Source organism: Brienomyrus brachyistius, chromosome 1 (assembly GCF_023856365.1).
Source record: "Brienomyrus brachyistius isolate T26 chromosome 1, BBRACH_0.4, whole genome shotgun sequence".
Lineage (NCBI taxonomy): Eukaryota > Metazoa > Chordata > Actinopteri > Osteoglossiformes > Mormyridae > Brienomyrus > Brienomyrus brachyistius.
Genome location: NC_064533.1, coordinates 22,120,474 through 22,132,333, shown reverse-complemented (window position 1 = coordinate 22,132,333; position 11,860 = coordinate 22,120,474). Strand labels below are relative to the sequence as shown.

The 11,860-nt window shown below is 46.3% G+C and overlaps 1 protein-coding gene across 13 annotated transcripts in view; it reads right to left on the bottom strand.

The window, feature by feature from the left end:
• fryl (furry homolog, like) overlaps positions 1–11,860 on the bottom strand; it is a 62,865-nt gene that overhangs the window by 22,469 nt on the left and 28,536 nt on the right. For 7 of the 13 annotated variants that reach the window (XM_049027770.1, XM_049027783.1, XM_049027773.1 and 4 more), the window contains 18 exons: positions 11,750–11,830; positions 9,660–9,828; positions 9,361–9,453; positions 9,112–9,210; positions 8,411–8,512; positions 7,267–7,311; positions 5,238–5,341; positions 4,758–4,866; positions 4,307–4,393; positions 3,693–3,864; positions 3,430–3,562; positions 3,210–3,317; positions 2,715–2,952; positions 2,415–2,597; positions 2,022–2,108; positions 1,332–1,600; positions 630–846; positions 97–221 (listed from right to left, as the gene is read on the bottom strand). In XM_049027770.1, the coding sequence (XP_048883727.1) occupies positions 97–221; positions 630–846; positions 1,332–1,600; positions 2,022–2,108; positions 2,415–2,597; positions 2,715–2,952; positions 3,210–3,317; positions 3,430–3,562; positions 3,693–3,864; positions 4,307–4,393; positions 4,758–4,866; positions 5,238–5,341; positions 7,267–7,311; positions 8,411–8,512; positions 9,112–9,210; positions 9,361–9,453; positions 9,660–9,828; positions 11,750–11,830 (2,421 nt within the window). The remainder of the gene's footprint in view (positions 1–96; positions 222–629; positions 847–1,331; positions 1,601–2,021; positions 2,109–2,414; positions 2,598–2,714; positions 2,953–3,209; positions 3,318–3,429; positions 3,563–3,692; positions 3,865–4,306; positions 4,394–4,757; positions 4,867–5,237; positions 5,342–7,266; positions 7,312–8,410; positions 8,513–9,111; positions 9,211–9,360; positions 9,454–9,659; positions 9,829–11,749; positions 11,831–11,860) is intronic. The other 6 variants (XM_049027732.1, XM_049027766.1, XM_049027795.1 and 3 more) reach the window with 3 other exon arrangements.

Genomic DNA, 11,860 nt, shown 5'->3' with positions numbered 1-11,860 from the left:
CCAGCCCCATATCACAGCAGAACCTGAAAGCCAAGATTACAGGCCTGCCATGAATTCAGCCATGTGAGCGGAGTAAGAACCGACATGCAGAAGTACCTGAAGGCCACTGGGCTGGTCCTGCCAAGCCCCAGCACCAAAGACTCTGTGATGTCCATGCTCTCCGAGCGCATCATTGGCACCACGTGCTTGAACAAGGAGGAGGCGGATGGGATGCCTATGATCTGGTGAACCACAAAGAGGAGATCATTCAAAAACTGGGCCTTTGAAACGGTCCTATCAGAACACAGCACTGACCACAGATTACTGTGTAATATCTCCATACAGAATGTTTATTTCGCAGAGTACAAATATATGAAATTTCTTTTGGTGCGGGGGTGGCATGACATACCAATTAAAGATAACACAAAAAACAAGTAGAATAAAACAAAAGGTAGCAGAATGGAAATAAAATATCCACATGAATATGTAGACGAACAGTGAGGCAACCATATGTATGCTGCAAACAGCTTGTGGTATGTGCAAACTAGCTTAAGAAGGCAATGAGGACAGATTGACCAAGTAGAATTACCAAAAATATTACCACACACATTTGTTAACATAACCCAACAGTGTATCTGATTATTACTAACCTTAGAATCGTAGCTGTAGCCACTGTCGGGCGTAGAGGCCAGCGTCTCAGGTGGGGAGCAGCGGACAGAGCCCGAGGCGGAGGAGGACGACGAGGATGACGACGAGGCTGGGGAGGGCGTGGCCGTGCTGCAGCACAGGATCAGGTAGTTCCTCCACAGCCCCACATACGAGTCGCTGCTGCTCACGCTGTTCACCTTCTTGGCGTTGATGGGGCTACTGTGGGGGGGGGGGGGGGGGGGGGAGTCAGAGGTCAAGGGCCAGATGTCAAGCTGGTCTAGTCCGATTTCCTCCGGTACTGCACACTTAATTTTTTATTAGAAATTCTTTTTAGTCGTTTTCAATGAGGTTTATTAGTGTATTTTGTTTCATTCATTTTATATACTCATAGATGAAGAGCTATTTTATGTGACCTTTAGGGAATACTGCATGAATACACAGTACACATTTATGTACTCATATTCTTAACGTGGGCAAAACATGATCCACGTATTAATGGTAATTAACGGTAAACAAACAATTAACTGAATAGAAGTAAAAATGGGAAGTATGATGTGTTTTTATTTCAGTAAGTTTCTGAAGCAATATTTGTTTAGTTATAGTTTTCACATTTTATTTTCATATCTTATTTCAGTTAAGTTTCCGAAAATGTATGCTTAGTTTTTTAACAACAATAACCATTGCACACATGCACGCAGACTCACTTGATGTCAACCTGCGGTGAGAGCAGCTGCAGGCGTGTGTAGGCGAACATCCAGGCATAGCTGAGCGCTGAGGGACAGTGCCGGGGCAGGTATTCCTGACGCAGGTAGCTGGACAGGCTGATGACCCAGGGGTCCTGGCCTTGTGTCACGTGGGCAAACACCCAGATGTGAGAGGGGCTAACCACGTCAAACTGGTGGCTGATGGGAGACGAGCTCCATTCCACCAGTGTCTGCAGGTCGATGCCACTTGGGCAGTACAGCAGGTTGGTCTGCAGGGGGCAGCAGAGAGGAAGACATTTTACTCTAGGGCAGGGTTCTTCACATCTGGACCTCGATTCCAAATCCAGGCCTTGTTTTCAGTTCTTCCAGGTAGTTAGTTTAATAATTACTGATTCTGATTGGTCAGAGGCTTCACACCAGGCTCACTGATAAAGGACGGCTGGAAAACCAGCAGTGCTTGGACCTCGAGAACCATCAGTTGAATAATAGGGCTCTAGGGTGATACATTTTCTGAGCCACCATTCAGATTACTCCTGAAATACACGAAGCCTTCTTAATTTGCCATTTTGGAACCTCTAGAGTAAATCTCAAAATTTTGTCAGATAATGCTGTTCATACTTCAGTACATGACATACAGATTGAAGTACAAACATCGCTGTATGTGAATCAATTCAGCCAGGTCCCTCTTACCTGGTCAGCTCCAGTCAGGTGTATGAAGCTCTCCAGCACAGAGGCACTCAGCCTGTCCATCACATCAATGGCCAATTCCTCTTCACCCTAGAGAGAGACCGGCAGACAGGCTCACATCACAGCTCTACAGCACAGAGAAAAACTCACAAGTGCCAGGATCAGAGGTCAGGGATCATATGAAGGCTCCGACTGCTGAAACCATTACGACTTTAGTACATAACTAATGTACTGAGAACCAGAAACATTAGCACTGGAAAGTAGAGCAACTAGAAATTAACAGCACACAATCATCACAAGTGTTATCAGATGACACCCTGACAAGAACTGGATCAGCATGCAAGATCCACAAGGCTGTTAACAGGCCAAAGGTGACTTGCTGTATGCTGCGGTTACCTTGCCGATGCCCAATGCGGCGGCCAGCGCCCGCACCTCCCTCAGCACGTTGACAGCCAGCCGGCGAGTGGCAGGCCGCACACTGCACAGCACCACTAGAGCCAGACCCTCAGCTACATGGAGCACTGTCAGTAGGGGGCGCTCCAGGGATAGCGAGGACGGGCCCCCGCTCACATTGCCCTGCTTTTGGGAGGGAGAGGTAGGGATGCGACACAGGGTCACTTAAAGTGTTGGTACATTGGAATCCTAATTACAAGAAAATGCTATTGATAACACAATGCATTCTGGGATTTGGAGTACCCCAGTCTCCACGCCTTTGTGGCTGGACTGCACGGCCTGCCGCCATTGAGAGAGAAGCTGCAGCAGCATCTTGACGGCGTTGTCCAGCAGCGTGGGGTGCACGTCGGTCACCTCGCGCACGATGAAGTACACAAAGCCTGAGAGCACATCCTCCCGCCAGGATGGAAAGTCCACCATGAGTGCCTGCAGGGTGGTGAAGGCCAAGCCTCGCAGCTCCTCGTCCATGTGGATGGTGAGCCTGCCAGAGAAGCAAAGGGGGCAACCTTGTCATTAGCCAATGATACTGGCATAGCAGATACCAGATACTGGGAAGAACCAAAGATCCACATGTACATATTGGGACACTAAGGAACTAAAGCAAGATGTTCTGAAGTATCAACATCCTAATTTTATTCGCATTAGAAACCAGAAGGGTTAGAGTCATATCATTTTTAAAACCCTGACTCAAAGAACAGGTTACTGAACCTAAAAGGGTCAAATGTTAAAGGTCTTTACTTGGCCAGCAGCTCAATGAGTTCCTGCCTGCTCATGCCGTCTGGAATGAGTCTTGGAATGGCTGCCACACATGTTCTGAACAAATCGATCTTCGGCTTCCTCTCCCCCCTACGAAACGTATAGACAGATACACTCAAGATGAGAAACAGACTTCCCCAAAATCATCAAGGGATCATGAGGAACCGTGTCGAGTGGCAGCTTTCCAAGACACAAGACCCACGTGATCATGTCCTCGGGTTCCTTGTTGGACATCTGTACGTTGGTCATGCTCATTGAACGGCCCACCTCCTTGTCCAGGTGCCTGAGGATGTTGTCCAGAGCCTTCCGGACTTGAGGATAGTAGAGGGACATGCCTAAAGAAGCAATTGACCATGGTCAGCCTTCCTCAAAGGAAAGGAAACCTTCCCTACTGATAAACAAATCTAAATGAACTGTAATGGTCAATCAGAATGTTCGCCGAGTGATGAATTATGGGAGACAAACCTATGACCTTGGCTTCCTCATCGGTCAACGTGGTGTTGAGGAAGATCTTTTTGACACGCAGGGTGTTCCCTGAGGGCAGGATGACACCTGTGGTAGGCATGGGCGGCTCGCCATCTTTCTGCTGCAGACTGTCCGCTATCACCAGAAAGGCTCTCAAGCCAATGTTCATCCTCTGGTATGGGAAGAATGATAAAATGCAAATCCACAGGAGGAGCCACATACAGAGGGAGGAGTCTGAATAAAGACTGAGGGGTCAAGTGATGGAGAAGCCTAAATAAACTGCTTCCAATGAGTAGGGGGGGGGGAACACAGATCTTACACTACCACCCATACTGACAACCAGGGGAACTAGTTAGAAAACCAACAAACCAAAAATATGCCTATTGTTCGACTCCTCATGAAGCATCCTCTTTCGTCTGAAGTTGGCAAGGAGTGAAAGTGATCAGAGGACCAATAATGGCCAACCTCCAGCTCCCCATGGTTGAGATTGGCAGGGCAATGCACCAATCGCTGCGTCACTGTCTCTTGTTACGGGCACACCTCAATACAACTGCTGAAACCGAACACCTGTGACCTTGGAGATACCAAAGTAGGCAAGGAAGAGCACCACTCACCTCCGGGTTTATCGTGAAGGTTTTGTGCGATTTCCCAACGCAGAGGAGATCGTAAATGATCTCCTTCATGGCAAAATCGAGCCTTTCCTGAAACATGGTAGAGGGAGGGGGTGATAGGAGCAAATCAATGACATTTTAACCCACATAAAATCATTATCTAACATTAAAAAAAACAAAACGCTGGATGTTCTACAAGCTTTCACAGAGCAGCGTTTCATGGAGCACAAAAAAAACAATCCGGTGCTGACGGCACCAAGCTCACAAGAACAAGTTCGGACACAGCGAACGAACAACTGAAGGGAGCAGACATCTCGGAACACATCGCTCATTGTTACGGCGAAACCACATATACCATGAGGAGCCTGGAGGGTTAGCTGGTTGTTTGGCTAAGACCAGAAATAGCAAAGCGAGGCTTCTATGCTTCTGCTAGTACACGAAACCAGCAGCTGACCTGAGCGATGAACTGGATGATCTTGACGAATATGTTGAGGGGCGTGTCACGGGGCACCACGCTACGGGAACCTTTGGGGAAGAGCGCTGAGACGATGCTGAGGAGGCGGCTAGAGGGAGAAAAGCAGGAGTATGGTCACACAGGCTATGAGAACCAGGCCCAAGATGAGGATTCCTGCAAGCAGAGAACTCTACAGGATAAGCCAGTATCAAGCATGAGAGGGGGTGTTGGGCCGCTGAAGGCCACCACTTTGTTTCACTTCATTTAGGTGATTATTTGCTGGGAAAGTCCCATCAGAAACTGGTTGGTGATCCGTTGTGTAACAAAATTAATTTAGACTTTTAAAACTCAAGATTACATTACATTTTAGCAGATGACACAAACACAATTCCATCTTGTTTCCGGGACTGTGGGTTCTTGATAGTTATACATTGATGGTCCAAACAAAGAGGGGTGTGTGTGTTGGGGAGTGTCACTGACCTCTGGGTCACCGTGTTGCTCTCACACTTGATGCGGATGACGTAGACCCACAGCAACCGGTACAGAGACTCAAGGGCCACACGGGACATCTTGGGGTCCTTGTTCTATGGAGGCAGAGGATGAAATACGAGTGGTTTAAATTCTCCAAAGAGTATAAGCATAGGGCACCATTCACATGCAGGAGAGCACCATCCACGTGACACTAATGGACCACAAGCCATTCAGACCGAAAAGACGATCACCTCCACTGGCTTTACCGACACGATCTGACAGCCTATGGAAGCAATACCCGTCCTATTCCAGCTCGACACTACATAACAGCATGCATGCTGCCAGGCAATGTTTCCACAAATGACCTCATACTGAGTTAATGGACAGAAAAGAATCTGAACATAAAGAATAGCGACTCAGAGCAGGCCTTAATCAGAGTGTGTTAAGCATTACAAAAGACAGACTAAAGCACAGAAGTGGGTGTGTCTGGGACCGTGCCAGGAAGGTGTGAAGCACCCACACGCGCACACACACAGGTACACAGACACACACACACAGACACACACGGGGGATACGCCCAGGCTGGGTACACAGAATTGCAGCCGAATCAACAATCCCTTTGAAGGATGCCTGTGTTAACCTAGGCTATCTAGCCTGCATGTACAACTGTACCTGGAAGGTACCTTAACAAGAGGAACAAGTATTTCAAAAAGTTAAACACAGTGAAACTGTTTGAACATGTCAGATGCTGCTGACTAATATGCGCTTATTATCGCAGTACAAACAGTTTTCAGACAAAGCTTTAGAGTCCAATGAGGGTAAACACAGAATGATACCAATGCTTATCTGCCGGCACACAGCTGAACACAGTAAGACACACACAAACTCAACTCCACACTATAATGTCTCTAGTACACCAAGAGAGAGGCGCATAGAAACGTGACTGCTTATCACATAGTGCAGAACCAGGATCTGATCCCACCAGCAGGGGGAACTACACAAAAGGCACATCAAGACTTGTTCATACCAGCAGTATAACAGCTGCTAACACTAATAAGTTTCAGACACATGCTTATTTGTTTACACAGGTGATTCAATAAAAAAAAAATTGTACAGAGAACTCGCTGTGAAAAACGAAAGGCAATGGTCCATATGCAGAGAAATCAGCAAAAATTCACAGGAGTATTTCAGCTGTGCTATGTCAGTGTGTGAATGTATGTTGGTTCTGTAATGGTGCCTTTCCACTGGCATGCATGAACTGAGCCGTGCCTGTCCGGTACCATGAACGGAGACTAGTTCTAGCTCAGTTCCAGCTCGCTTTGGTTTTCCATTGCAGAAGAGGCGGCTCAGCAAAGGCGTTGCTGTGTTTGCAGAGCACCAGTGACGTAAATCCGAAGAGATGTTTAGTTACTGTTTACATGGTATACATCATGAATAACTGTGTGCTAAATTCTGCTAGCACATCTGTGAGAATCACTGTGTTATGTTAGCATCAAATGCTAGTAGAATTAGCATTCACTTGTGTACAATTGTGTTATGAATTCAGTTCGTTCAGCTGTTCTATAGCACTTTAAGTTGGAGGTCGGAAATTTTCAAGTTCCAAGACATAGGGGATGCATTACTACATCGCGAAGTGCAATACTACTAATAAATATACAGAATATGTGGTTTTTGCCTTTAGATAATCCATAGATTTCAACCAATCAGATGTTGGTAACACAACCATGGAAGGGTCACAATTTATGTATATTCCCTGGGATTTAAACCCATGACCTTTGTATAGTTAGCACAATACTTTTTGAGCTACAGGAGCAGCAGCCAAAACACATGTCCCAGAAGTCCACAATAGGAGGCCAGTAGCTAATCAACACCCAACAGAAACACAACCCTCTTCACTTACTCAAGACAAATTCACACACACACACTCACACACAAAAAACCTGGACCTGAGCCTGCTTAAAGAAGAGCATCTCGCAGGACCGGGCATGTCCGTGGGGGTTAGGGGAGGGGGCGGCGGGGGGTGACCCAGTGGACTCACCTGCAGAGTCTCTATCTGCTTTCTGATACTGTTGTTAGATGGCATCTAGAGTAAGTGAATGTGACAGAGAAAGAGAGGACGACAGAGGGAGGAAAAAAAAAAAACAACAGGAAACACAAGACAGCATGAGGGTGACGGGCAACATGCAGGTTAGAACAGAGCGATGGAACGAAAACGACCGAGGCATGACTGAACTCCCTGCGGAGCCAGCAAGCCTCTCCCATGAGCCCCAGCTCAGCCAGAGGTGCAGGGTGTGCTTCTGATGGCTAGATTACACAGGCATTATCAAGCCCTTCTGATTATGCACACAACACGTAGGACACAACAAGGCTAGACCAATGATGATGTAGACAGAAGCAGGTGTTTACACAGAGAGGGGTGGTTAAGAGAGACAGATTTTATAATCAAACACAGGGAGACAGAAAGTGATGGAGTTTTATGAGAATGGAAAAGACCCAGCCAGAGATGTTCTCTTCAGCAGGACTCAAAATCCCATCATCGCAGTCTGGCAGCTCTACTCAATTACTGCATTAGCAGCCCCAGAAGGAAGGAAATTTCCCCCAAAATCCCTGGACGATCCTTTACAGTGAGCCAGAGCCTTAATTACATGCTTCACCCAGACCAATCAGAGAGCACGGGGGTCAAGACAGAGGTGAAACACTCAATCATTCCTAACTGCGCTGCCTGGAAGTTACACCCTTCACAGAAGAATCATCTGAGACGTCACACCAAAGTACAGCACGTCATGGGAGGAGAGCTGCTCTCCCCAATTGGATTGGGCGGTCTGAGATTGGCTTATGATCGTTCGAAAGAGCAGCACAACATGGGCAAGACAGAAAGGACCGCTAGCAGTGGAAGAGGACCATTCAGGCTTTGCACCGGGAACCACACCCTGTACCACAGGCTCATCTGGAGCACGCCTGGGTTTAGCCATCCAGGTGTGACCAAGCATGATGTCCTTGCAGAGCACAGTTTGCTTCACGCACTGACAATCTCAGTACAGAAATGTAGCTACTGTACATTTACCACACCTCTCATATTTCACAGGTTCTTCCAGGAGACTGATGTTTCACCATGGCTGTGCTAAGCACACCCAGGCGTACAGTAGCGGACTTATGCAGCCAGGATGGAAGTCTGAGGTTACCTTCAAATGGGACAGACAGTTCTGGAGGAAGACATGCCAGTTGTTGATGAAGAACTGCTTCTGGCTGACACACAGTAGACATGTGACCAAGGGGTACAGGGCCTAAACAACAGGAGATCAGAGAGAAGGTGGATAAAGCATTGAAAACATCCTGTTCAGGAGGTTGCCTCCCAACTTCTCTATCCCAGCACAGTTGGTCCCTAGAGGAGTTACCAGGCAACAAGGGGGAGGGACCAAATGTGCTGAAAGGAGATGACTGACAGCACTGGGGCTGCGGTATTCCAGGACCACTGCCATGCATTCCAGGACGTGTGGCCAGTGACAGTCCCCTGGCTGTCACCCCTCCCCACCACTCCATAGCCCCATAGCAACATGAACACACAACAAATAAGACCATGCTTCTGTCCTTCTCAGCAGGACAGGCCCCGGAGATGGAAAAGTTGCAAAAAAGGGGTGTGGAAGCCAAAGTCTATGAATAAAGAGCATAAGTGAGACTTTTTGCAGATGGAATTATAGCCTGATTGTACACGTTGGACTTGTTTAAATCTCAGGAGGACACAGCTGACGAAGGTATCCAGGTTTGCCATAAAGTCCGACATCTACAAACAGAATCAAGGGTAAACTACAGGTGAGGTCCTTTGGAAACGGTGCTGAGGAACAAAATGTGATGGAAACAGAAGCTGAAACAGAAGAAGGAGTACCAGAGAGTGCTTCTTCCTGGAGCTCAGGTCGAAGGTTGTCTGGTACAGCATCTCTACGAAATTCTTCAGACATGGGACGTTAACTTCGTTCTTCACCGCCTGCGGAGTAGAGAAACAGCGGCAACTGAAAGCCCACATCCTGTGAAGTGTCTAAGGTGCCTGATTTTTAATATTGGACTTCTGGTACATTGCACTGTAGTCCGCTTCTGCAGTATTCATGGTGGATTCTACCATTCCTATTATACTCACAGCGGCCACAGGAATCAGAATCTCCACAAAGAGGCCAGCCAGCGCATGCTTGATGTCTTTGTCCTTCACCTCCAGGAAATACTGTGCACATTCCTTGGAAGAACAACACAGCAGGTGACAATTAAAACCACTATGCTGAAGCCAGAAGCAAACAGTCATAACACCTTCGTTGACAGGATGAATAGGAGAGAGACACAATGCACTTGGCCAGAGGCAACATCACTAGTCACTGCTGTTACGCGAGAAAATGGCATCAACCTTTGTTTCTCCAGCAGGCCCTGGTCCAACTGCAGCCTCACCTGCATGAATTGGAAGGACGCCTCAAAGTCCTCCACAGGATACATCTTAACCCGGAAGAACTTCATGCCCATGATGAGGCTGATGATGCTTTGGATCACATGGGGACTCTGCTCCTTCTGTCGCAGCTCCTTCAGCTCTGTCATGAACTTCTTCCTGACCGCCTGGAACCTGCATACGCAGGGCACAGAAACACCATACGTCTTACTGAAAGAGCATAAGCTTCCTGGAACGGACCTTATTAAATTTTATCAGCAATATTTGGTGCTGTCAAACACGACAGCATTTTATTCTCCAGACAGCCCTGTCATTTGCTCCAGCCATCTAAGCCGTACTCGTCCCTCATGCACCAACTTGTACAATTTCTAGAAGTACTGGATGGATCACCTAGAAATGCATGTTATAAAATGCATTTTTACCTGAATACTATGAATCCTTGTTGTTATATGTATATCTGAAAGTACAGACGCTCCTCTACTCACGAACAAGATGCGTTCCGAATGGCTGTTCGCAACTTGAAATGTTCGTAAGTCGCAAGTACAAAGAACTAGGATGCTGGGAGTACGCACGCTATGCTGCTGAGTGGCGGAAGTAGCAGCTAGAAGTCATACTAGCGGAACTAGAGCGCAGAAAAAAAAATAAAAAAAAATGTTGGGGACAGGAGCCCAAGGAACACAATTTGGACTTACAGTCCTCTTCATTCGTATGTCTGAAAGTTTGTAAGTAGAGGAGTGTCTGTATCCTTACTTACCGCACATGTTACAAAATGTCATTTTTGTATTTGTATACGTTTGTGTGTGTGTGTGTGTGTGTGTGTGTGTGTGTGTGTACGTAAAATAAAAATACAAACTGTAAAAGATACAATAATGGAACTAACTTAAGCTCAGTTCTGGATCATTCTATTACTTTGCTGGCCTTCTCTTTCCAATCACTACGCAGCGTTGCTTTCATTTATATTAAAGTTTAATCGGGTTCAGATCTTCAACTTAATATATCTGCAAAAGTTGAAAAAGATGTGTGAAATGCTTTTAGAGTTATAACACTAACTGAACAGAAATGTATGAAACTGCCTTTTCTTTTGCAAGCAGTATGCGGTGCTGCTTCATTTTTGGGGGAATTTGTCTGAAAAATTAACCAGGTGTAGATCTTCATCCATAAAATGTTTTTGTTAAGCAGAAATAAGATTAATGAAATACTTTGTGACATCACATTTACAAGGTCAAATATCATCTGCTTTCACCCTTCCCCTTCCTGCCACTGGTTCAATTTTGGGATGATTTGTCTCAAAATTTTATCAGCTCCATTCTGTACCCCCCTTCGTTTGAACAAGATCCATTAAACAGTTATTGAGTTATTAAGTGTCAAAACTGCTCTTTTCTACTGTGCAGCACTGCGTAAATATTTTACAAATCTGTCTCAAAATTTAAGACTTTAGTTCCTCACCCATACAATGCCTATGCAAAGTTTGAAAAGCATCCACCAAACTTGTTTTCTTTTGGCTGTGCAAATTTCGGTTAGTTGTATTCCTTAAAGGCTGGGGAATACAATTAACTATCACTTATAATGTGATTTTTACATTAACGAAGACCATTTGAATACCACAGGTGATTCTACTGTATATTCAGGACATTTGTTCCAATGTGTTATTTTGGATGAAATTCAAATAGTGCCAACTGGACCGATTAAAATCAAGGGGAACGGGCTGGAATGGATAAGCATATATAAATGGTTTGACAAACCCAGGCTAGATGCCACACACATGGGCATCGGTTCCATAAATCACACGCCTTAAGGCAGCCAGGACTGCTACTGAGACATCTCCATCTGGAGCAGATCAGCTCCAACAGGGTCCACACTTTCACTGCTAGACAGAGGAAGTACGAGGATCCCAGAGTGGCTCTGGACCGCTTCCGAGATGATACTACACTGCATTTGCTAGAGAAGTGGTTCACAGACAGGAGGGCCGGACAGCGCCACCACAGGGTAGAATACAGTAACTACAGGGCTGCCAGCCTGGAAATGCAGAGGGATGCACCTGGGGTTTGGAAGGACTGAGTCAGAGGTCATGGAAAGGAAACAAAAGTGTAGTTACTTTGACTGAGTGAGGACTCCAATGACCTCTGCATAGAGGTCAGCAATGATGTGCACGTTGCCAGTGTTCGGCCCAGAGTACCTGTCCCAAAAAAAAGATTCACAATCAGCA